General features: G+C 35.2%; 1 protein-coding gene and 1 non-coding gene across 4 annotated transcripts in view; both read right to left on the bottom strand.

Moving 5' to 3' along the window:
- Positions 1 to 277: 277 nt before the first annotated feature.
- Positions 278 to 26,548, bottom strand: part of Lrch2 (leucine rich repeats and calponin homology domain containing 2) — a 92,724-nt gene continuing 66,453 nt past the window's right edge. For 2 of the 3 annotated variants that reach the window (XM_059250885.1, XM_059250886.1), the window contains 10 exons: positions 25,913 to 25,978; positions 20,841 to 20,889; positions 20,644 to 20,760; positions 16,103 to 16,147; positions 12,518 to 12,568; positions 10,000 to 10,057; positions 9,135 to 9,247; positions 8,823 to 8,960; positions 8,589 to 8,666; positions 278 to 2,925 (listed from right to left, as the gene is read on the bottom strand). In XM_059250885.1, coding sequence (XP_059106868.1) covers positions 2,806 to 2,925; positions 8,589 to 8,666; positions 8,823 to 8,960; positions 9,135 to 9,247; positions 10,000 to 10,057; positions 12,518 to 12,568; positions 16,103 to 16,147; positions 20,644 to 20,760; positions 20,841 to 20,889; positions 25,913 to 25,978 — 835 coding nt within the window. In that variant the 3' untranslated portion in view covers positions 278 to 2,805. The remainder of the gene's footprint in view (positions 2,926 to 8,588; positions 8,667 to 8,822; positions 8,961 to 9,134; positions 9,248 to 9,999; positions 10,058 to 12,517; positions 12,569 to 16,102; positions 16,148 to 20,643; positions 20,761 to 20,840; positions 20,890 to 25,912; positions 25,979 to 26,548) is intronic. The other variant, XM_059250888.1, reaches the window with a different exon arrangement.
- Positions 12,043 to 12,171, bottom strand: LOC131900308 (small nucleolar RNA SNORA35). Its single transcript, XR_009376206.1, has one exon. It is a non-coding gene; the product is annotated as a small nucleolar RNA SNORA35 (small nucleolar RNA).

Below are 26,548 nucleotides of genomic sequence, written 5' to 3' on the forward strand. Positions count from 1 at the left end.
GTGTGGGTCAAAAGTGTGCCAAGGTGCACTTGTGGAGTTTAAAAACATGGCTACCCACAAAACCAGTCAAACTTGGGTTGTCAGCCTTCACTGCAAGCCCTTTCACTCACTGAGCAACACTGCCAGCACTCAAGATTTGAATGTTCATCCGCAGTGGGGACCAGAGACACAAACTCTCAAATACTGACCAAAAAAGGTGGTGATATTGATAGAGAGACGACTGAAAGGAAGAAATGGAGTTCCAGCTTAGATTTTTTTCATTTAATTTTATCCACAGTTTGCATCGGTAATATACATTTAGTGTTCCATTTTTTAAATGCATCAGAAAATCAATTATGATAAATCTGTGACTAATACAAACATTTCTGAATTCTTCAAAAAATTCAGTTAGAAAAGTCATTAAACTAGCATTCTATAAAGATAAGTATTAAACAAATGGTTATGCATTTTTACTCATTTCAATTCAAACATATCCAACATCACTTCTTTCTTGTGCCATATGGTCATAAAGTTTAACAGAAGTAGCTATGTAATGATATTTTGGGTCCAATAAAATATTCTTTGATTATTCAATTCTCCTCAAATCACAAAACCATTGTGATTTGTTAATTGTTAATTCAATAACTGATGAAGTAAGTATATAATAAGCCATAGAAAACATTTAGAATAAATTTACACTAAAAAACTACTAACAGAAAAGTGTGAGGATCTTGGTATAAGGTTGTCATTGTGGACTATGCTGAAACCGCACTGGAAGTGATATTGGTAATGCCTTTTGGCACAATAATAATTGAACTGCTGTGTTACAGACCTCAAGGGGACCCCTCTTGAAAAGAAGCTTTATTTGCTGTAAAGAATGAGCACTGAAGTTCTGGTGTCTTTTCTCTATAAGGTAATAGTTAACTGACAAGTGAAATGTAGTAAAAGAATTGCCTGAAGTTTCACAACTATTTCAATAATAACAAAGCACAAAATACTTGGAAAATAACGTAAGATTAATTAATAAGAGAAACTCTAAAGCACAATAACCATGAGAGAGGTATGAATGATTGTTTTGGTTGTTAATTTTTTTTAATTTGTAATGCTGTCAACTGTCTAAATTAAAAATTTATCAGCTAAGGTATTTACTAAATTACCTATATTATCCAAATTTTCACTAAGGAGATTCATTGTCAATGGGGATATTTTTCAGATCCAACTATTTTATCATATCTAATTAGATCAAATATTTAAATAATAAATTATTAATAATTTAATTCTTAAAACTTACAATAATAAAAAACTTTTATGCTTCCATAGCTCCAATTTGACTCATGGGGAATGAAAAGAACACATCTATATTCTGAAGCCAAAATTCAAAAATATGGCTTCCTGACAACTGACCAAAAGAAAATGTAGAATTATTCCTAAAACCAATCCTTACCGTAGTATTTGGCACATGACATTTTACATTTTATAAATGTCCTTTGAAATATCCAGGCCAACATTTTTTATTAAGTTGCATCCATATTAAGAGGTAACAAGTGCAAATAATCACACAATTAAGAAATGATACTTGCTTGGCTACTACAAAAGTGAATATGAGTTATTCATCACAGTAATATTTTGGAAAAATTCCTGCACTACTACCATCGTAAGTTTATCCATCTTCAAATCAAGCAAGGACTTTACGGAACATACTCTTTCATGAAACAGACTGTTTAATTCCACATCAAGTTACTTGAGGATCACAAGGTGTACATGATCCAGAAATGGCCAAATTTTGAATCAAACCCTGTTTCTCAATGGCTGCTCTCTGAATATGAAAGGCAGCACTGATGTACTTATTGTTCTGATAAGTCAAGATATAAACCCAAACACTGACAGTTGCATCAAAATGTCCTTGACAATTAGTACTTCCCTGGCCCTCCAAAGTCTTACTGTTTTGTGTAACATTTCCAACACAGAAATAAAATACTCTTCAGATAAAACAATTTAAAAGATGAGTATGCTTTTGCAAAATTAAATAGCATAAATTAAGCACATTAACATTTTTGACAACATGAAAGAACCAATTTAATGAAAACTTCAATGGGTTAACTAAGAAACCACCAATGTGAGGCACATTTGAATCCTCACGTATTACTGACCGTACAAAATCTACCAAAATATTTAAAAATTCCATTGATTCTATTAATACATAAAAAGAAATAGCAAAAATGCTTAAGACTATTTGAGATTCATCAATTACACAGGCACTTCACATGTAAACAACCTACAATATAAATGAAAATATTTTGGCACCAACTGATAATACTAAAAGAATTTAATAATGCCAGGGTTTTGTTTTTTTTTCTATTCATTATTTTCCTAGGAAACAAAGACAAAATATTGAAGAGATTGTGTACAAACTAGAAGTATATGAAATAACTCAAATATAGAACTGCTATCCTAAAATATGATTACTTTTACCCAGATGTTTACTAGTATATGGTGATGTAAAAATATTCAAACTTAATGTAATTGTTAAATTGAAAGCATGTTTTAATTTTGTATCAATCATCATTTTGAAAATTAGTCAAGGTTCTTGAATTACATAATAAAAGCAAAATTTTAATTTATCAAAACTCCTATTAAATTAATCCAATTTTCCTCCAAAAATTGTTTGGACAACTCAAAAGTTTAAATCTGAGATCTTAATGTAATTTTGAAAAAAGCAACCTAAGGCAAATTATTTTTACTGGACATTCTTCTCCATGATTTTGAGATCTCTGAAATCATTTCAAATACATGAAATTATACACGTATAGTTTTTTCATCATCACATCAAGCCATAGAAAGCTGCGATGCCTTGGTAGTAGGCAATTCAAGGAGTGCTTGAACCGTAACACCGACTTTCACAAGACCTCGTTCTTCCAAAATATGGTGAGGCAAGCAGAGTCTCTCCTGGGTAAAGAGAAAAGGAGATTTGAATGTCCATTCTTTAGCAGCCAGAGAGATTTTTAAGTCTGGAACAGATTTTAAAATTGTATTCGTTAATTAATATATTTATTTTATTTTTTGAGATTATAATTGCACCATTTCATTTCCCCCTTCTCTTTCCTTCCTCCAAACCTGCCCATATACCCCTTCTCTTCAACCCAATGCAAAGAATCAGATTATTTAAAATGATTTTGTTCTTTATTTTTTGATGTAGATAGATGTTCTGTCAGCTGCACACCAGAAGAGGGCATTGGATATCATGGGAATACAGTTATAGACAGTTGTGAGATGCCATGTGGGTGCTGGAAATTGAACTCAGAACCTCTAGAAAAGTAGCTGGTACTTGTAACTGCTCAGTCATCTCTCCAACCCCAAGAAGCAGATTTTTTTAAACATACTTTCTCTTCAACTTAAAGTAAATAATACAATAATTCAACATTTTTCTTCTTAATTATAATATAAAATATGGCTAGGTTCACAATTTATACTAATAAAGGGCTTATAGATGTTAGCTTTGTCTCTAATGCCATCATTTCACCCTTATACATCTATCTCTACACAGAAACAGTTTGTTGAGGAGTATGTCAGCATTGCTCAGTCTCTGCTATTTTACAGCTGCCTCTAATGTATCCGCTCACTAAAGCTGCTGTGTTCAAAATCACCAACACCTTCTTAAATATCAAATGTTGCACATACATATTTGATTGCTCTCTTATGTCAATCTTTAATCAGAGCTTTACTTGAAACCTTATCCCTATGGTTTTTCTATGATACCAATCTGTTGAGTTCTTCAACTTGCCTACAGCAACTGGGCTTCGAATTACAGTAGTCTTTACCAATCTTCTTCTAATGTCCTACATATTTCCAAGAATTTTATATTCATTCTTCTCTTATTTTCACTACACCACTCCTTAGTATTCTATCTAATAATTTTAATTCTTGTTTCCACTCTGAATTCCAAATCTTTATTCCCACTAAAGGTACATCAAGCAAATGCGAGTGAGCCATGACCAAATATATGTCCTACAGATACGTCAAAATCAACATGTCCATGACAGAACTGCTTCAACAAATGAGGTTAATCTTTTGGATTTTTGTATCTCAGTCATTTTTCAAACTACACTGATACAAAAATAGGAAGTGTAACAGCCTCCTCCTTCTTCTTTCCTTTATAACCAAATTAGTATTCACCAAATACTACAGAAGATATCTAAAGGAGCCTCGAAAATGACATTTGCATCTCAATTTTCATTGCTACATTTAGTGTTCTTCTAGTATTTTACTCAAAAAATCAAATAATCAATTAATATTATTATAAAAACAAGTTTCAAAGCAAAGACAATAGTGCCCTCCTTAGAAACTACAAAAAGAACAAATTAAGCCAATGCCAAACAACTAGGCACTCTGCATATATGTTACAGTTGTGTAGCTTGGTCCTCTTGTGGGACTCCTAACAGTGGGAACAGGGGCTGTTCCTGACCTTTTTACTGGCTTTTGGGACCCTATTGCCCATACTGGGATGCCTTGATCAGCCTTAATACAAAGGGAGGTGCTTAGTCTTACTGCAACTTGATATGCCATGTTTTGTTGATACTCATGAGAGATCTGCACTTTCTTGAACAGTAATGAGGTGGAGTAGATTGGGAGGTGGGTGGGAACAGAAAGGGGTGGAGGGGAGGGACTGGGAGGAGAGAAGGGAGGGGAAACTGTGGCCAGCATGTAAAATAAATAATAAAGTTATCTGAAAAAAACAGAAGGAAATAGCCAAGAACTGAGAAAAATGTACAGAGAATTCTCAAGACAGGAAGCTCAAATGGCTGAAAGACATTTAAGGAATTGCTCAACATCCCTAATCATCAGGGAAATGCAAATCAAAACAACTCTGAGATACCACCTTACGCCTGTCAGAATGGCTAAGATCAAAAACACTGAAGACACCTTATGCTGGAGAGGATGTGGAATTAGGGGAACTCTCCTCCACCGCTGGTGGGAATGCAAGCTTGTACAACCACTTTGGAAATCAATATGACACTTTCTTAGAAAATTGGGAATCAATCTCCCCCAAGATCCAGCTATACCACTCTTGGGCATATACCCAAGGAATGCTCAATCATACCACAAGGGCACTTGCTCAGCTGTGTTCACAGCAGCATTGTTTATAATAGCCAGAACCTGGAAACAACCTAGATGCCCTTCAACTGAAGAATGGATAAATAAAATGTGGTACATATACACAATGGAATACTACTCAGCAGAGAAAAACAATGACATCATGAGGTTTGCAGGCAAATGGGTGGATCTAGAAAAAATCATCCTGAGTGAGGTATCCCAGACTCAGAAAGACAAACATGGTATGTACTCACTCATAGGAGGATACTAGATGTGGAACAAGAATGACTGGACTGCTACTCACAACACCAGGAAGGCTACCTGGAAAACAGGACCCCAAAAAAGACACGGGGATCACCCAATGACGGAGAAATGGAAGAGATCTACATGAACAGCCTGGACGTGAGTGGGGGTAATGAAGGGCGAGGGTCGAGGGAGAGAAAAATGTACTAAATATAGAAAACTATAGAAAAAAGTACAAAATGCAAGGTAATTAATTTTAAAAAATTCATACGACTCTAGGTAGGCAAAAGAGAACATACAAATTACCATTATCAATAGAAACATCACAAGGTATTTTAAAAGTACTAAACGAACAAGGTGGTATTATAAACAGTATTATGATAATAAGTTTCACAAACTAGAAGTAAAGATAAAACATACTGAAACTCATGCAAAGACAATAGGTAGAACAGTCTATATTTGTTTTATAAATTAATTGTGTTTTAAAACCTTTGGAGAAAGAAGCCCCTGGTCTAGATGGGTAATTAATAAACTTGGTGAAATATTTTACAAAAAAATAACATAAATTCAGTCCAACTGTTTGAGAAAAGAGGAAGGGATACAAATACAATGGACAGGTCAGTACTGTCTAACAGACTAAGTCATTAAAAGAAAACTAAAACCCAACTTCCTCATAAACATCAATGTGAAAAATCTAAGCAAAAAGTTTAAAAACTGAGTCCAATAACATAAAAAATAGTAACAACAAAATGCATCATGATCAGGAGAAATTTTCCCCTGGAGTTCAGGGTTGATTTAATATCTAGAAAATTAATCAATGTGACTCAGATTATTGAGAAATTGAAGACAAAACAACTTAATCATACCAGCTGATACAGAAAAATCAGTTGCTAAATTCATCATCCATTCCTGATAAAAAGTTACTAATAGATGGGAACTCCCTCAGTTGATACAGGTCATCTATGTAAAACACACAGATTAAGTCAGACGTCAAAGGTGGAAAATTAAACTCTCCTTTAAAACTGTAGAATAAAACAAGGATTCCATTCTGGCCAATTTTCTTCAAGATTGTACTGGGAAATTAATTTAGGACATTTAAGCAAGGAAGGAAGTACAGGATAGACTACAGATGACTTTCCCTTGAAGAAATTCTACCCTATCTACCCTTGGGTATGTCTTACTTTCCAAGATTCTTCTTTAAGAAGCTCATACCCATACTCTGGTGTGTCTTACTTTCTTCTGAGTACTTCCATTTTTGGATTCCTAATTCTTAAGTCTATACTAAGATATCTTTATTAAACCCAAATTCTGATTCATAAAAAAACAGATTACACCAGGTGGTGGGTGGCGCACCCCTTTAACCCCAGCACTTGGGAAGCAGAGGCAGGTGGATTTCTGTGAGATCAAGACCAGTATCGTCTGTATAGTGATATCCAGGACTGCTAGGGCTACACAGAGAAACTCCTGTCTTCAAAACAAAACAAAAAGCAAACAACAACAAAGAAAAAACAAAAACAAGATCACAATGGAAGAAGAGGTTATTTCTATTCATAGAAAACATCATTGGAGAGAGGGAGTGAGGAAATGACTTAGCAAGATTGTAAATACATAGATCAATGTATGTTAACAATGAAGGACCAGATATTAAATTAATATCCAAATTAATTGTGAATGAAATTCAAGAAGACTCCAGTAAAGATATTCATAGCTAAGAGAAGTTAAGAAAAACTACTGTTTTATTAGATATAATTCTACATTATTTTGTTCTATTAATTTAAAAAATTCTATAGTAATCTCATCAGACTTTCTTCCTTTTCTATATAAGTTGATAAATTACTCTAAAAGTATATGAAAATTGAAAGAACTCAGAATAACTAATATTACATGGTTTCAAAATCTACAAAGAGCAACAGTGATTTACCAAGGCAATTATGGAGCAAAAAGGGTTAATGAAACGAAACAAGAAAACAAACATTTGATTCACAGACTAACACACAAATAGCCTGTGATATAGAAGAAAGGCAGATGAATACGGAGAAAGCAGACTTTAATGCAACAGACTGCACAACTATTAAGAAAGTAACTTAGGAAAATGCATCAAACCACTGGAAGGTCAGCCATGGAAGACCTAGTGATATCATACTAGAAGATAAAGGACTTAATGCTTTCCCTGACATAAAGAAAGAAAAGACTTTCAATGGTGCTACCAGTGTTCCTCATATTAGGGACTCCAGTCAGAACACTTAGACAAGAAGAAATAAAAAATGCCCAAACTGCAAACTTTACACTTAGGTTACAAAACTACATCCTACTTGCAGATATGACTTTATGTAGAGAACATCCTAAGTCATACAAACATATCTATTAGAAGTGAGTTTGGCAAGATCATAGAGTAAAAGATCAGGGGTATCTCTACATGATAGCAATAAAAATCTGAAAAAAATTTTAAATTAAGAAATTAATTGTATATGCTAAAGACTTAATTTTACCAAAGAGGCAAAGTCCTCATGTGCTGAAAACTATAATACACTGTTTACATTGATTTTTAAAGGTATCAATTAATGAAAAGACATCTTATGTTCCTGGATCAAAAGAACGAAATTGTACAGAAAACAATAATCTGCAAATTAGTCTATAAACCCAGCATAATCTAAAGCAAAATTTAAGTTGGCCATTTTGTAGAACTTGGCAAGCTAACACAGAAATTGATATACTGATATGGAAATGCAAGGGAATCACTACAGCCAAAATAACCTTAAAAATGAACAAAACTCCATCATACACACTATCTTCAAAATGTGCCACCAAGCAATAGTCAGACAGGGTGTTACTGCCATAAAGAAATCAATGTGTAAAACGGGGAGCATATTAGTGAAGCTTTCCATTTACAAACAAGAGATTTTGGACAAGAGTCTCAAGAATATTCAGTGGAGAAAGATGAGCCTTAACAACAACTGGTACTGGGGATGCTGGTATGCAGGAGAATAGATCTGTAACCTTATCACACACCCATACACGAAGCTGAAATTCAAAATGAAATATACACACCTAAAACTCAAAAAATTTTCCAAGAACATATAGGAATAAGTAAATAATTACAACCTTTTGTTAGACAATGCTTTTTTAGATATAACATGAAAATTATAGAGAGGGGAAAAGATACTCAAATTTGTGTTCACAAAACATTACTCATCCCTCACTAAGAAGATGATTTGCTGATTCTACTTTGCATGTAACAGATTAATAGTTGAATGATGATGCTTTCAGATAATTACCTGGGAAACACCCAACTTTTTGCAAGCATCAAGAAAATTTTCTACATTTCTTCGACATTTTGCCATGCTCAGCTTGGGCTGGAAGGTAAGAGCAGAAAGAAATATATTTCAAGCACTTTTATACAGAATGTAGTTGTTATTGGAAATTGTATTTGCTTAAGTGCATTAGTTAAAGACAGTTTTTAAAACTTGTATTTTCCTTGGGAGAAACAGTTATCTGTTGATACTACTTACCACTGCTGGTGATGGTACATGAATACTGGCTACAGAGCGTGGCCTTATGTGATTGGCCAAATGGCAAAGAACAACCCCATCCATCAGTGCAGCTCCTATGTCATCAGGCAGAATTACTTTTAATCTGGATTCAAGATTCTATAAAGACATGAGGATAAATTGCAGATGTCTTACCTAAATGTATGGTATGTATTCATATTACTAATTATATAATCAAAAATTTGAAAAAGCATTAAAAAGAAAATCACTATACAGATTGGTCAAATGAAACCTATTTCTGTAAAGGAGCTATGCAAGGTCAGTGTGACTTACATTGCGAAGCTGCCTTATCTGTTCGCGCTCTTCCCGTAAATGTTCCATCTTTCTTCTCATTGTAAATCCTGGATCTGCAGCCCCATACTCTTGCCGAGATGCACGACTAAAGGCTGTATAGAAACAGAAATTCCCTAACTTTTTATGAAGATAATACAAAGAACAGCCATTCATAGAGAAAGAGGCATGATAAATAGAATCAGAGAATTACACATGTTATTAATAATGCATTCCAAATATTTTTAATTATATGTAAATGATCGTTAGCTACATAGTTGAAAAGCAACAGGCAATACAAGGGCAATGATTTCTACCACTTATGTAAGTTCTTATTTAACCATATGTTATGAGAAACGTATGACCCAGGTTAAAAGTGATCACTGAACATATGATAGTCTTCTAGCTTTAAAGAAAAAAGGAAATTATTCTGGAAGGTCAAGGTGGTTATTCAGGAATAAGACTATAATTCAATACCTTGCCAAGTAAAATGGATCCATTTTCTCTGGAGCATGCCAAATGTAAAAAGAGCCCTGTTTTAAACCACAATATAATGCAGGAGTGCTATCATTTGCAACAGTTTTGCCTGCTGGCAGAGGGCTCATTCTAACAATAGGCACAGCAGGGGAGAAATAAGACCGCAGGACACCTAAGGCAAAAATCTGAGGTTGCAGGAGCTTGAAGGGAATGGGAAAGAAAGAAACGATGGGAATTGTAAAGACAAGTAAGATCAAGAGAAAACTGCTTTTAGAAGAGAGGACAGAATCTCTGAGTACATAAAATGATGGATTCCAACCCATTTAAACTGGGAAACTCTATATTAAACAAAGACAACCAATATTATTTAAAGAATATACTAAATATTTACCTGATCTAGGCTTCAAGCCAAAGGGACCATGGGAAAAGCCATCAGTCCTGTCATATTCCTAAAAAAAAAGCAAAACCTTTGTTGTTGCAAAGTCATCAAGGCACATATTCATACCCTCTCCAGTTTGGAGAAGTATTCATTTCCAGTGTTTACTTGAATATTGAAAATTCAACCTAGATTTCAAATCAAGCTGATATATTTCACATTTTAAAAGTCAATAAATATTCCTCATTTACCTGGGTATACAATTTTAAATCTTTATTTCATTTTTAAAAAGTACATTGTGTGTGCACACGTATCTGTGTGTGTGTGTGTGTGTGTGTGTGTGTGTGTGTGTGTGTGTGTGTGTGTATGAGACAGTCAGAAGACAAATTGGGGGAGTAACTTCTCTCCTTCAATCATGTGAGTCCTTGTGAACAAACTGAGTTGGTCAGGTTTGGTGGCAAAAGTAAAGTATAACCTTGCCAGCCCAGAATAGTTTCTTACAGTATGAAAAGACTTTTCAAGGAGAATCATTCAAGGTAATAGATTTTTTTTTTAAAGGAAGAATCAAGTTAAGGTCTCTAAAATAATGAAACACACATCAACTAAAAGATTTACCAACAGGGACTCTGTATGCACCATTGACTTGATACTCGGCAGTGGAAAATTTAAGGCCCATCCACAATTACAGGGGTTTTAGAATAACAGATGAGAGTAAATGATTATCTCTTCCATCTGAACGCACATTATTTTAAAGTGCTTCTGCAAACCATGGTGAGCTATGGAAAGATAAATATAACATTAAGTAAATCCCCGATCGGAGTGAAAAGCCTAAAGTATATTTGTGTAAACGTTTCATTTTTAATGTGACTAAGTCCATGCGATTCAAATGAGATTGTTGGAAAAATTAAATGAAGTAGCTGAAAGTGCTTGATAAATTTTATAATTCATAAAAATAAATAAATAAATATAATGCAATCGTGGCAGCACCATATTATTCTGGGTGGCAACTCTGGGAAGCAGGAAGGGCCAAAGCTTTAGTTACTTACTTCTCTACCGTTTACTGACTAGGCTCTTTAGGAAAGCTACTGGTCTTTTCAGCTACAAAATGACAAAGGCACATAAAATGGGACTCTATTTATGTTCAATGAAGCAGAGTGACTTTCTTAATGTGGTACACTAGCGGATTTTACTACTTACTTTTCACATGAAACTGAAGCAGTCCGAATCCTATAAGGTGTCTGAATGTTCCCTAGATGCACTAGGTACCTCCCAGTGAATGTTAGTGGAACTATGTTAACATGTTCGCCATCCTACTCATCTACAGCCTTATGTGTTGTCTCTGTTAGTTTCTTTAAATTGTTGTAAATTCCTGAAGAAAGTTCCACTTATCCAAATACAAGCAAAAATTATAAAAGCAATATAACTTACCTGAAAAATTGACATTAATACACTTCCTGGTAGACACAGGCCATAAATCACAAAGCAACTATGCAAACCAAGTGGAAGTCATGTCTATCCTTACAGTTGTTATAACTTACAAAGAAAGGATTTACAAAAGCATGCAACTATGACTAATTTGGGGATATCCTAATTTAAATTGTTCTCTAACACCATACATATAATTTTATTTTCTATATTATTTATAAGCATTTTTATTAAACTCATGCTCGTGGCCATAGAAAAGTTTTATTTTACAAATCACCCAAAGCAATACAGAAAGAATCTTAGATTTCTAAAAACAAATATACTTACATATAATGAGATAAAACTATATGATCAAATTCATACAATAAATTGAGATCAGTCAAGCATTTTAAGACCTAAATTCACCAAGTGAATGATCGTTTTCCTACTAATGAAAATGGATTTTAGAATACTAAAAGTAATCAAAACTAAATGAGATACTATTTCAAATGTTTAAAATTCTTGTGGTAAAGCAACAGATTAAGTTACATGAACTAGTCATTCAAGCCACCATAGTACTTGAACAAAATTTTAGAAATTATGTCTTTCATATACCTGCTCTCCCATTATTCTTTAGATCTAAGACGCCAGGAAAAGTGTGACCTCCTGTCGATAGGAACAACCCACTGCAGGATTGTTTCTCGTGGAAAAAGGACATTTCTCTTGCATTGCTTTCAGACCTAATTGGTTACAAGGAAAACCAAAGGCCATTGCACAATGCTTAAAGGCTTTTTAAAATTCCAAAGCTATTGCTAAAATCCACCACTTATTTTAATATGTAGAGGAATAAGAAAGAATATACCTCATAAAATGATGTATGTTCTGTGGTATGGAAATATGTTCCACAGAAAACCACAAGTTAGTGAAATTTACTAGAGATATTCATACAAAGGAATGGTAATCATAATTATTTTTACAGACAAGACTTGTACAAAGTAATCAAACACAGATTTCAAAAAGGAGTGAATAAATTACTCTGTAAAAAACAAAGATGAAGTTTGAGAAAGGAGGCAGGGAAGAACTCTTTATAAAACATAGAAAAGATACAAAGCATTAAAACAACTTGTACCTCGGATGATACTGGAGACTGTGGTGACATATGAGCATTATCACTCTCTTGCTAAAATATAAAAATAAAAACGTGAAAGATGAAATTAAAATACACAATGATGATTTTAACATACAAAAGGACAATGGAAAATTGTTTCAATCAACTGTCAAAGGAGAAATTGGCAATGTTCAACCTAACACCTTGCCACTTAAATGTTGTTGGTGAAACACAGTACAGGCATCCTCTGGAATTTGTTAGATATACAAAATCCCTGGCCCCAACTAACAATGAATCAGATTCTATGTAAGATCTCCTAGTGATTTATAAGAATTTTAAAGACTTAAAAGTACAATCTAGACACAAGAGGTAAGATGTATTACCGCCGAGACACATCAATGAAGACTAGCAAAAGATCATCATGATAAACAAGAAACTAACTGGAAGATTATGTGTATTAGTGTAAGTAGAGAAATATTTACAAATTTAATTGAATAAAAACAAATAAATGGTTCACGGTTTATGAATGAATATTCTAATGACAACCAAATGAAAAAAATTCTGATATTTAACCTAGAAAATGTATACCACATAAAACATGTATTCATCTGACAAATGATTATTGACCACCGACAATGTCAGCTACTATTCTAGACACTAAGAATAAGGAAATTTGGTGAAATATCATCCTTAAAGAATGTCTCAGGCTAGAGGGAAGACAGATTCACATGCACAGTTAATCTAGCATTCCCAGTATATGTATGGCACAGTAGGGATCACAGAGAAACTGTAGAGGAAAGGAAGGGGCGGTAAAAAACTGTTTCTTGAGAAAGTAAAAAGTCAATAAAAGCCAGGTAAAGTGAAAAGATAAGAACAAAGACACAGAAGTATAAACAAATAAATAAATGATGACTGTAAAGCAACTTTGAATTGGAAAGGGTATAAAAAAGTGAAAAGAGAGCAAGTTGTGAGTTTATGATATGGTTATCAGGGCCTTGATCCAAAAGGACTGAGAATTTACCTTTTAAGGCATGGGGCGAAACTTAAGGTTTCTAAACAAAGGAACGGCCTTATTGTACTTGCATTCTGAAAGCAGTATGAGAATGGGCTAAAGAGAGAAGAGGGGTGAGGGAGACATTTCAGTTGCTAAAGTGCTTGTAGTGTAAGCGTAGGGACCTGAATTGGAACAGCCAGTATCCACATACGATGACGAACTTGATGGCATGTCTATGTGATCCTAACAATGAGAAGGCACAGAGAGGTAAATCCTTTGAGCTCAAAGATCAACAAGTCTAGCTAAATCTGGGAGCTTCAGATTCAGTAAGAGACCCTGTCTCAAAAAATGAGGTTGAAAAGGACTGAGGAAGTCACTGGAAGGTGACAAAGGGTGTACCGGTGTGCATGCATGTGTGGCACACACACTACATAGATAGATAGGTAGGTGGATAAATAGATAAGTAGATAGATAGATTGATAAATGATAAAAAGATAGATATAAAATAGTCAGATAGACAGAGATAACATAAATATAGAAAAGCAAGGAAGCTACTATAGCAATCCAAGCAAGAAAGACTAAAGACCTATGCCAAGGAAGCAAAGATGAAAAAAAGGTAGTGTAGACAAAATATTTCAGTGCTCCAAAAGAAACAAGTGGATTAGTAGGTTTTCATAATTGATAGACACTGAAACAGGTGGGAGGAAATTGACTATGAGGAGGCAATGAGAACAGCCAAGGTGAACCTCTAGCGTAAAGTTTAAAGAATGTTTTCTGTTAAAGGCTAGATAGTTAACATTTCAGATATCACGGACCACGTGGTCTCAGTGGTAACTGCACAACTGGGTCATTAGAATGCAAAAGCATCTGCAGGCAAATGGCTGCAACTCTTCTGTATTTAAACGTTACTTTCAAACATAGCAAGTGGGCCAGGTTCCATTCTGGGCCACTTTGCCAATCTCTGCTTTGTCTAGATGGGAGATGGTGACTTTATAAAGGAGTTACTAGCTTTGCCTAGACAGTAAACTCAAATGGAAAACGTGTCACAGCATACACACACACACACACACACACGCGCGCGCGCACACACACGCACACATGCGTACACACACGCACACATGTGTACACACAAACACACACACTCACACACACACACACACCAATTAAATATGAATATCTGTAGGTAAAATCCAGATATCATGAGTGTTCAATATGCAACCTAGTTTAAAAAGGCATTGCATAAATTGAACAATTAAACATGTTTGAACTGTGGAAAAAAAGATGAACATGTTGAATCCTAGGAGATCAAAAGACTCCAAGCAGCTAAGGACACATTACTACAAAAGCCTAAGGCTCAATGGTAAAGGATGGACTAGAGACATAAACTAGGAGCTACCATTAGGTATACTGATATTAGTTACCAAAAGTCTGAGCACTGACCAGCACATTCGAGTCCATACAGTGGGCTATGACATAAGGAGGAATAAAGTGTAAGGGTCAAACAGATATTGTAAAGTGCAACGGAAAGCCAGCAGCAGGTACACAGAACTGACTGCAGTTCTGTGAAACATGAACAGCTAAATATTAGCAAACACACACACACACACACCTACACAAAAACTACTTTCATGATTTACCACAGAAACTAACAATGAAATGATTGGAAACTTTGGAAACATCTGTCTTTTTTTGTGGGGGGATCCCATGAATACTACTTGATAAGACATGGAAAGACAACTGCATTGGGGTTAGGCAAAGGTAATTCATAATAGATACTTATTTTGCCCAGTGTAATTTTATTTCCAAGAAATACAGGTAATTCATAATAGATACTTATTTTGCCCAGTGTAATTTTATTTCTAAGAAATACATTTGTTTTCAGATGCCCTGCCAAATACTAAACATCAAATAAACTACCAATTTCCACAACCACATAGAGACAAAACCTGGGGATGGCAGTGATGAAATGTTTCAGGAGGGGTGCTTAACCTGGAGCAACAGAAACATTTACAGTAATGAAAACTGTATAAATACAATTTTAAATTTAAAACCCTCAACAGGATCTGTGAAGAGTGTTCCTTAAAAATCTTAGATGGATACAATCTCTCAACAGTGAAAGTGTTTTCCCCCGAAGTCTGACAACTTGACTTCAAGTTCAGTATCTGTAATCGAAGGTGAAAGGAGAGAACAGACTCCTAAAATCTGTCCTCTGACCTCCACATGCATGCCCTGAAACGCATACACTCACACCTGGGCACACACATCAGGCCAACACATGCACACAGTGTTACTACATTTTTGAAAAATAGAAACTCTCCACTGACTGTCATGCTGTTTGGGAAAGTGAAAGTGGAGAATGATAACCAATATAAACTGATGGGTTACAGATCCAAGACAAATAATAAACTGCTACAACTATTAGAAATTGTTTTCTAGAAAACAAAGGATTAAATTAGTAACTATATGACAATGCTCAGTTTTTGTTATTACAGGAAACTCATGCTTTGTAAGAAAGAAAATGACAGCAGGGCTGCTTTAATTTAATTTAATTCTTACTAACGCACCTAAATATAAGAATAAAGAATTCAAATCCATATCACCCTTTGTCTCACCTCCTCATTTTCGTTGCCGCTTGAATTCTTCCTTGTTGACTTGTACTGCAAAACATTTTAAATGCATACGTTATTTTTCCTTAAACATGTGAATTTTCGTTCAAAATGACACATGAGGCTTGTTCTTACATTGGTACTTTTATGAAATTATCTGATATTAAACTTAAGTAAGCAGTTAGTTTAAACACCCCTCCTAATCACTTACAAAATACTGTAACACTATCCCAAACCCTCTAAAGAGGTCAAATAGGATCTCCTTCCTAAGCCACACCCATTTCCCATTCTTTCAGGTTTGCAATCTGAGGGTTGTCTTAGAACAGCCGTTCTCAATCTGTGGGTTGAAACACATTTGAGGTCAAGCGACCCTTTTACAAGGGGCTGCATACACAGATATCCAGCATATCAGATATTTACACTGTAATTGCTAGCAGGAGCAAAATTACAGTTATGAAGTAGCCATGAAAATAATTTTAAGGTTGGTGGTCACCACAACATGAATTTTATTAAAGGGTCGCAGCACTAGGAAAGTTGAGAACCACTGTCTTAGAGTCCTCTTTTTTCTTAGTTCACTGTATTCAACAAGTCATCAGGTCCACTTTTTTGGCAATCTTTCTTACACTTACTTCCTCTGAATTCTTACAACCACCACCTGTCCAAGTTTCCTACCATTGTTCACATGGTTTGTAATTTCACTACACTAAGACAATAGCAATTGTTTTAAAAACAACTGGAGATGTGTTTCAGTGGTAGCATGCTTTCCTACCACCTATGAAACTCTGGGTTCAATCCTCAGCACCACAACAAAGCAATCTACTGATTTCAGGCTTTAAAAGACTACGTTAAATGCATATTCCAACTACACAATAATAGTAATAGTACTAAAAGCTAACATTTAGAACTATCGCTTACAATCCAGTAGTAATGACTGAAATGCATTATATGTATTGAGAAGTTTACTCTTTATAATAGTATAAGCACTTTCATCCCAATTTTATAGTGAAATATAGAGATAACATGTTCAACATAAAGAATTTGAATATGTGACAGAGTAATTCTTAGAATCAAGAGAATATAGTGTGACAATCACTAAAATTCTTATTTTCAGATTCCTTGCCAAAGTGCATTGAATTTTTCTGCATACCAGTGGTAGAACTAAACAGGAGTTCATAGTAGTTCTATTTCAAAAACTACTAATTCTCAGATCATGTCCCAAACTTTTTTGCCTGATATTCAGGGATCTATTTAATTGTTCCATTTATGTGACTCTGTCATCCATATCCCTTGGAAATAACTTGGCTAACATCTCAGTCACAAACCGAGCTGTATTAGGAATTACAGATACGAGACATATGTTCCTCTACTGTATTTTTTAGCTGTGACTAATGTACCATTAGTTCCATTTTATATTGCTCTTTTTGTGTTGATGCTCAACAGCCTTAAGCATACAAAGCAAGTGCTGTTATCAATGAGCTACACTGCATCCTGATTTTATATTTTTCTGACATCATAGGAATAATTTGATACTCAATTTTTTATGCAATGTCCTAACACTGACATCTTCTGACAGTTGAGAAGAACTACACATGTCCTTAAAACATTTCCCAGTGACTGAAGATTATGTTTATACCCACTTTATCATGTATGAAAGAAATGAACATTTACTGAGTGATGGCTACATAATGGTCATTTCATATACTATTCACTTTTACCTTTTAGCAATTTGGAATATAATTGATACAGTTGAAGAAGCATATAAGCCTTAATGACTAGAATATTGAATGAACAAATGATGCTTTTAAACCAAGGAACAGTTGACTATGATAAAGACTCACTAACACCTCTATTAAGCTCACTTGAATTATGGAAAAATATTTTTAAAACAATGAAACTAAATTAATGTTAGTGTGTGTCAGTTTATATCAAGCTATTCACAGCACAGAGTAGCAGCATTGGGAAGACTCTAAACTCTAATCTCAAATATATGATTAGCACACTATTCCACTTTCTAGGCCTTAATATCCCTGTCTATAAAATAGAAATGATGCATTTATGTTACTGAAGGTTCTTGAAGACTAAAGGGGCTAGTCATATTTGTAAAGGTTTATGACAGTGTCTGGCACTTCATAATTCTAATACAAGTGCTTTGATAAATATAATCAGTATGGTTATGTTATATTGGGATAAAGGAAATCAAAGAAATATCAACTACCTTTTGACGCTTACAATTACTACATTGTAAGTCAGTCATCAAAGTTCACCTATAAACATACTTGTATTCAGTGCTTTGGTTTAAGTTTACATGGAACTAAGGGAAACTAAAGATAAATGGCAGGATATAAACCTACTTGCAGAGTTACAAAGAGTTCTGAAGAAAGAGTTCTCACTGGAATGCCCTGCCCTTTTCCTTCCTATGGGTTTTTTCATATTGTCCAATTAACCCAAAATCCAGTGGTTAAAAATAATCAGTATTTGTTTAAAGTTTAAGGTGATTACATATTTGTTAAGGCATATATCTTTTTATTTCGTTCATATGCTACTTTCAAACACACGTTGCTTTCCAATATATGGAAAGAGAAAAAAAAAAAAGACTGAGAAACTAACTTCTGCTGAACACCAAAATAAAAAAAATGAATCCTATTTATTAGTGCCATGAACTTGAAATAATGTGTAACTTAGCTGAGTACTACATGTTTAGAGAAAATGATTGTTATTTAATGAGAAGAGGTTTGGGGGAGGTGTGAGACAACACAGTTTACTCCAGGGTATAGGGACCAAGTTTGTACTGTTCATCTGCGTCAATTTGAATAGTAAATGCTAATTAACATTAAAAAATATTCTAAATTTTGGTGACAGTCCCCTGCAAATATAACAGACTTGAAATACAAATAAATAATAATGTAATAGAATTTTGAGATAATTCACATGCTCTAGTATTTTAATTTAGCTTTACTAAAAGACCATCTTAAGAAATCTACTGAACCATGTGTAGTGACGCACACCTCAGAGGCAGGCAGATCTCTGTGAGTTGATGGCCAGCCTGGTCTACATAGAGAATTCCAGGACAGCCAGACCTACATAGTGAGACCCTGTCTCAAAAAAAAAAACAAAAACAAAAACAAAAGGGAAAAAAATCTACTAATATAACAAGGAAATGGACCAGTCTTCAACTAATTATTTACATAGATGTGTGGTTAAACACTAACTGAAAACAGTTCTGAACTATTTATTGAAACAAATCCAATGAAAATCTTTTTCTGAGAGATAAGATCTCCTGAGTAAACTGGAAGTACAGAGGTGGGGTGGGGTGGGGGAGTATAGGGGATGAGAACATGGGGGAACTAGATGGTCAACTTGGGGAAGCCACAGAGAGGGAGAGCAAAGTAAGAGATATCTTGATAGAGGGAGTCATTATGGGGTTTGGGAGAAACCTGGTGCTAGGGGAAATTCTTAGGAATCCACAGGAACAACCTCAGATTAGACTACTAGCGATAGTGGAGAGGGTACCTGAGCTGGCCTACCCTGGTAATCAGATTGGTGACTAACTTTATTGTCATCATATAACTTTCATTCCAGTAACTGATGGAAGCAGATGCAGAGATCCACAACCAAGCACCAGGCCGAGGACCTGGGGTCCAGTTGAAGAGAGGGAGGAGGGAGTATATGAGCAAGGGGGGTCAAGATCATGATGGGGAAAACCATAGAGACAACTGACTTGAGGTAGTGGGAGCTCATGGACTCTGAACTGATACCTGGGGAACCTGCATTCGACCAAACTAGACACTCTGCACGTGGAAGACAGTTGTGTGGCTTGGTCTGTTTGCGGGGCCACTGGCAGTGGGACCAAGATTTATCCCTAGTGCATGAACTGGCTTTTTGGAGCCCATTCCCTATGGTGGGATAGCTTGCTCACTCTTGATAAAGAGGAGAGGGGCTTGGTCCTGCCTCAATTTGATAGGCCAGACTTTGTTGATTCCCCATAGGAGGCCTTACCCTCTCAGAGGAGTGGATGAGGGGTGGGGCAGGAGTGAAGTGGAGGGGGTGCAAGAGAGGGGAGGGAGGAGAAACTGTGGGTGGTACGTAAAATGAAAAAAAAAACTTAAATAAAAATAAAGAAAATCTTTTTCTGAACCAGGCCTGGTTTTTCATTTCTGTAATCCCAGCTTATAGGAGACAGAGGCAGTGGTGGTATGGGGGGAGATAGTGATTTGACGCTAACCTGGGCTACAGAGTGAAACCCTACCTCAAAAACAAAAGACCCACAGAATTAATTGCCACAATTTGCAATGAAACACACAAACATTCATCTTTCTTTTAACTATTAGAAAAATCATGGTGTATACTGATATACACTTAATTAATTTGAATTACTGAAATTTTGTGGCTATATTACATAGCATATCATTATCCTACAGAGGAGGGCAATCAACATGAACACAGTTGTGACACTTAAATGGACAGTCATATCTTATTAATTTAAAACAAAAATGGTTAAGAATAAAATGTCATAAGTATAAAACAAAATTTAAAATTTAATAAGGTACCTTGAAATATTCTTTTCTGATCTGCTTGCTCCGTCTTCTTTCTTCATTTTGCCAGATTATAGGCTGAGATTCTGGCCACTGTTGTTCACCTATTTGATCCTTTTGATTTTCTAATGGCTTTAATGAGAAAAGTTGTTTAGCTTACTAAACAAATGACAACAAAATGGTACACGTATCATTAATTTTATTTCTCTTACCTGCCATGCAAGGGGTGATAATGGTGAATTCCCTTCATCTGCTGAGACACTAAAAAATTAAAGACACTTTAGTATTTCTTAAGGTATTTTGAAATCCTTTCACATACTTTAAAAATGACAAATTTGTCTTTTCATTGTTTGAAGGCAGCAATATAAGCAGTGTAAAGACTATCCATACCTACATGTTTCATTTGATTGTGTTGCTTTGTTATTTTGTGTTGTTTTCTGCTGAGACTGGGGCTTCCTGTGTAGTCCTGGACGGCCTGGTACTCACTACTGTAACCAGCCCCCACGGAGTACAATGGCAGGTATTAACCACCACATGGCTTACAAATATTATATAAATTAAAGTTGATGAAACCAACCAATAGTGAGTGCCTGCTAACTATTGCTCCACAAGAAATACCAAAATGGGTTTATTTTATATTAACCATATGCATAAGCCAACCCTATTTTGTAGAGGCCAAAAGGAGTATAATATGTACAAATGTACAGTGAATAAACAAATATTATAGAAAACAAGTTACTCTTTTTAAAAAATCAATTAATAGTATCAGTGAGATGAGTGAGCATGTAAAGGCACTAGCTTGCCAACAAGCCTGACAACCTGAGTTAGATCCCTGGGATTCACAAAGTGGAAGGGGAGACCCAAAACCCTGAATCCTTGAAAGTTGTCCTCTGACATCCACACCTGTGCCATGACACACATGCACATGCATATGCATGCACACACAAATAATAAACAGACAAATAAATACATACATAAATTCCTTTGCCTAAATGCCAAAGAGTTCAGAAGACAAACATGTTACATTTCCTACTGAATTACTGATTCTGAGCTTCAGTCATGACATTAACAGGGACTCCAAAGGACCTGAGTTCAACACTAACACGTGCCTCTTCTAGCTCCAAGGGATCCAACATCCTCTTCTGTTATGGGCACCCAAACACACAGACACACATACAAACCCAAACACACTCAAAAAATTTTAAAAATGTAAATGAGAGAGGGGGGAGGAAAGGGGTAAAGCTGAGCATGGTTGTGGTGGTATTGTGTTCCCCAAAATATTGTGTACTCTAATAAACTTATCTGGGGTCAGAGAACAGAAAAGCCACTAGAAACTTAGGATAGGCAGTGGTATCACACGCCTTTAATCCCAGCATTCCAGAGGCCGAAATCCATCTGCTCAAGGATACAGCCAAGTATGGTGACTCACGCCTTTAATCCCAGAAAACTAGCCTTTAATCCCAGGGAGTGATGGTAGAAGGCAGAAAGATATATAAGGCGTGAGGACCAGAAACTAGAAGCTTTTAGCTGGTTAAGCTTCAGGCTTTTGAGCAGCACAGTTCAGCTGAGAGTCATTCAGATATGAGGACACAGAAGCTTCCAGTCTGAGGAAACAAGACTAGCTGAGAAGTTGGCCAGGTGAGGTTAGCTGTGGCTTGTTCTGTCTCTCTGACCTTCCAGAATCACCCCAAAAACTGGCCTCAGTTTTGATTTTATTTATAAGAACTTTTAAGATTCATGCTACACATGGTAGCTCATACTGGTTGTCTCAGCACTCACAAGGTTGAGCTATCACCATGAGATGGAGTTTGATTGGAATACACTGGTAAGGTAAAGATCATCCTGGGCCACAGAGTAAGAGGAGGAAGAATAAGTAGAGAGAAAATAATAAACATTTATAAGAGTACAAGAGACATCTCTATTCCTAGCAAGTAATAAAATACCTAACAATATGAAAATACAGTAACACAATTCCAGAATTTGAAGATTTTTTTCAGTGGAAGATAGAGTACAAAATTTTTAGTACAGCAACTTATGGTACAAATGACATTTAAATGTATGGAAATTAGAGATTATGTAACAAGCATTATATAAACAAACAACTGAATGACTACTTGTAAAATATAGAAAGAAAGAAACAGCAGAAGGGAATGGGTAAGAAAAAGGAGGAAGGATAGAAAGGAAGACAAATATCCTAGGTTCCCTACCTCTTATCAAATACAAAAATCTACCAATTAAATAAATTTATTTTAAATGTAAATAAAGAATCTTAGAAATGGATAATGAAATATGAATGTCATGCTTGGCCCATGTTGCTACATGAAGAGCATTTCCACGCCACAGACCAGGGAGAAGGAAATCACGGCAGAATCCAGACAGTCCCTACATTTAGCAGTCGAAGAGAATTTAGGAGTCAAAGAAAAAAAGGAAAGTATAATAATGAAGCAGGTAAACACATAGAATAGCAACCTGGGACTATATTTGGTTTGGTTGCGCGCGCGCACATACACACACACACACACACACACACACACACACACACACACACACACACAAAGGGTGGGGAGACAGACGGAGAGAGGAAGAGAGAAAGAGAGAGAGAGAGGAAGAGAGAGAGAGAGAGAGAGAGAGAGAGAGAGAGAGAGCATGCACAACTCTTCTAAAAAAGTACTTGCCAGTCCAACTCTTTCACTTTCCCATACCATACTATGCACACACATACCTCTCTGGACAAGCCACCTGACAATCTATAATCCCACCCACATTGGACTACCCAAAGAACCCTCTCTGAACACTGGAATATCATTCTACTCTCCTACTGACTATCAAAACTTGGACAGGTTCTATTAAATATACTCCTAGGGTTTTTTTTTTTTTTCAGGAATAAAGGAGTATAGGCTGATCTGAACTAAAATAATAGTTGAGTGCCTGTACAGTAAGGCAAAACTGTATTCCCAATGTAAACTCTTGGAGGAAATCCATATTTGCCACCTTATGCCTGTACACAGTTGGGTGTGTACAGAGCAAGGTTGGCAGAATTGGAGTTGGTAAGGTGTGATCAGATTCTAGAACTGTTCTCACTAGTCAACACGATTTGGTAATGCATTAGCTAAGGGGTTTGAGAGAAAATGACAAACAGAGGATGAAGCTTTTTCAGCTGTTGTACAATAAGAATGGAGTTAGCACTTTCTGAAATGGGGAAAATCCAGAAAAAGCACATTTGAGTGTGCAACAAAAGTGAATAGAAGTATGATTTCTGGAAATCAGACATTTCTACTATACATACTATACATTTAAGTGGCAATGGTAAGTAAATAACAAATTCTACCATGCTGTGGTATATATCAATGCACAACTTATATATAAACACTGTAATAAATATACAACTTATATATAAACACCATAATATATATTGATATACACTTGTATGTAAGCACTGTGGTATGTATCAAAATGCACATTCCCGTATATAAACACTATTGTATGTACCGATGGACACATCTACATATATAAACAAATGCAAATATTCATATGCACATATAGAAGAAGGGTATGCTATACCTTGAAAACAGTATTTTCCCCACAAGTTTCATAATAATTAAGAGCTTGAAGCTCAGAGTGGTGGTGTAGAAGCTGGTGAGGTCTATAGGAGTAGAGTTTAGTACAATACAATATGGTCACTGGGGAGCCTGTCTTTGCAAGGGATTAATGCAGTTTTCTAGGAGCTCCAGTTGCTTCTGATGAGAATAAGTTGCATTACATAAAAAACTAAAAGTGAAATTAATTACTGAATCCTTCTGGCTTCCTGTCTTACTGTGTGACCTCTTCTATACATGCTTCGACCACTGTGATGCTGTATACTATGAAGCCCTCACCACTACCATGCAGAACTGAGCTGAATTCTAAGAGATCATGCAAAGAAAGGAAGAAACATGGGTAACATGAAAAGGAGACGATGATATAGAATGTAGAAATAGGAAATCATGCTGAAATAAATAAAAGAATTATGCTCCTAAACTGAAAGTCTGTCACTCTAGAGAGCGCAAAGATGAGGCTCTGAACTGAAATTGAAGATAAGTAGAAGCCCATTTCAACTTTATAGTTAATCTCAACATTTTAACCTTTATCATAAAAGGTATTAATACCCATTAGAAAATAAGAAACAGGTGTTGCATTGTCATATTTCAGTTTTACAACCTATCTTCTTTAATAATACAGAAAAGAAAGGAGTTATGTGTGGAGACCGTCCCAGTCACTTACATGGACAACAATGGGAGCTGAAACAACACAGCTAAATTAGTAATGGAGAGGATGGAAAGAGGATTAAGACCTTATTAATTTTGAATGATTGGCCATATTATGAGGAAGGCGCAACTGTGAGGTGTTTACAGAGTTGCTGACTTGGGGGACTACATAAGTACTTGCACATTCACTGGGGCAGATAATACAGAAGAAGACGTGCATTGGGAAACACAAATCTGCACTCTCTACAGAAATATATCCAGTGAGATGCGTGGATTTGAAGTAATCTTATTTTTACTGTACATTAAGACTTCAGGTTCTGCGATAAGACAAATCTGAGTTTGAATCCTGACTCTCCAACTTACAATGTGATCTTGAGCTAGCTATGATTATTTCTGAGTTTCTTCATTTCGCCCGTGTGTAAAAGGAGGATAGCAACAGTAACAACGTCACCAATTTATTGTGATGGTTGAATCAGACAGTCATTTACAGAGCTAAGAACAGTGCACCTATATCCAGCATCCAACAAATGATCACTCAATGTGTGCCTCTGTATCCCGATCTTTGAAATTTTATACTTCCCAAAGATTGACCCAGGAGTTGGGTAAAACTTAAATTTGAAACCACAAAGAACAATAAATATTTCAGATCTTCTAATTCTCTGAAATTCTATCTGAAAACTTAGGTGATTAAACAAATAGTTTAGTAAAACCCAATTAAAAAAATTAAAATGCAAACAATAAAAAAGAATAACCATAACCAGTGATGAAGAAATACATTACTCCTGGTGGTAATGTCAATAGGATAAACATTTGTGAATGAATCAAGACAAACTGCAAGTATAAAGAAAAAGGTTCAGAATCGGGGTGTTTGTTTATAGAAAACTCAATTGAACTCATGTTGCTACATATTTGATGCTTAAATTATCTACTTATATGACATCTGCATCATATATCCAGTTAACACCTTTTGAGGAAAATTACTAAAGAGTATCAAGTCTCATTTTAAAATACCAAATATAAGGACTATGATATGTTTATACCTCTTTTCACATTCCACAGTTTGTTTCAGCTTATTTCTCATGACAGAAGTTGAATGATTAAGAATCCTAGAAGTAAATCAACACATTAATTACACACTATACTGAAGAGAACATTGCACATATATGATATCTATGTCCTAAATAAACTGCATCTAGGTCAAAGATCTTTGCTAGAAAATAGAATTTCAGTACTATTTAGATTTAGATGCCCATCAGCACATCATTTATGAATGAAGTTCTCAAAATCTGTCTTGCATCTTGTTTTTGAAATCATTCTCTAAATGTGGATATTTTCCAGCCATTGCATGATTACTCTGTGTATATCTTATTCTGATTTACATAGAACATAATGAAATATTTTAGGTACCATTTTGAGTCATTTCCTTTGTCCCAGGACAGAAAATGACAGGAGTTATGTCGGTACTTCATAACCATTTTGACAATAGCCAAATAATAAAGTTTAATTGTAAATGCAAAACTCAGTGTTAAAGGTCAATTCCTTTTTTTAAAAAAAATCACAAAATTCTTAAACCTTCAATAGGAAAGAGTATTAGAACAAAAATAAATAAAAAATTATGATTCCCTATTTGTTCATGGCTTTATCTAATTCTAAGTATTAATCTCAACATCAAAAGT

This window comes from Peromyscus eremicus, chromosome X (genome assembly GCF_949786415.1).
Source record: "Peromyscus eremicus chromosome X, PerEre_H2_v1, whole genome shotgun sequence".
NCBI classification, from domain to species: domain Eukaryota; kingdom Metazoa; phylum Chordata; class Mammalia; order Rodentia; family Cricetidae; genus Peromyscus; species Peromyscus eremicus.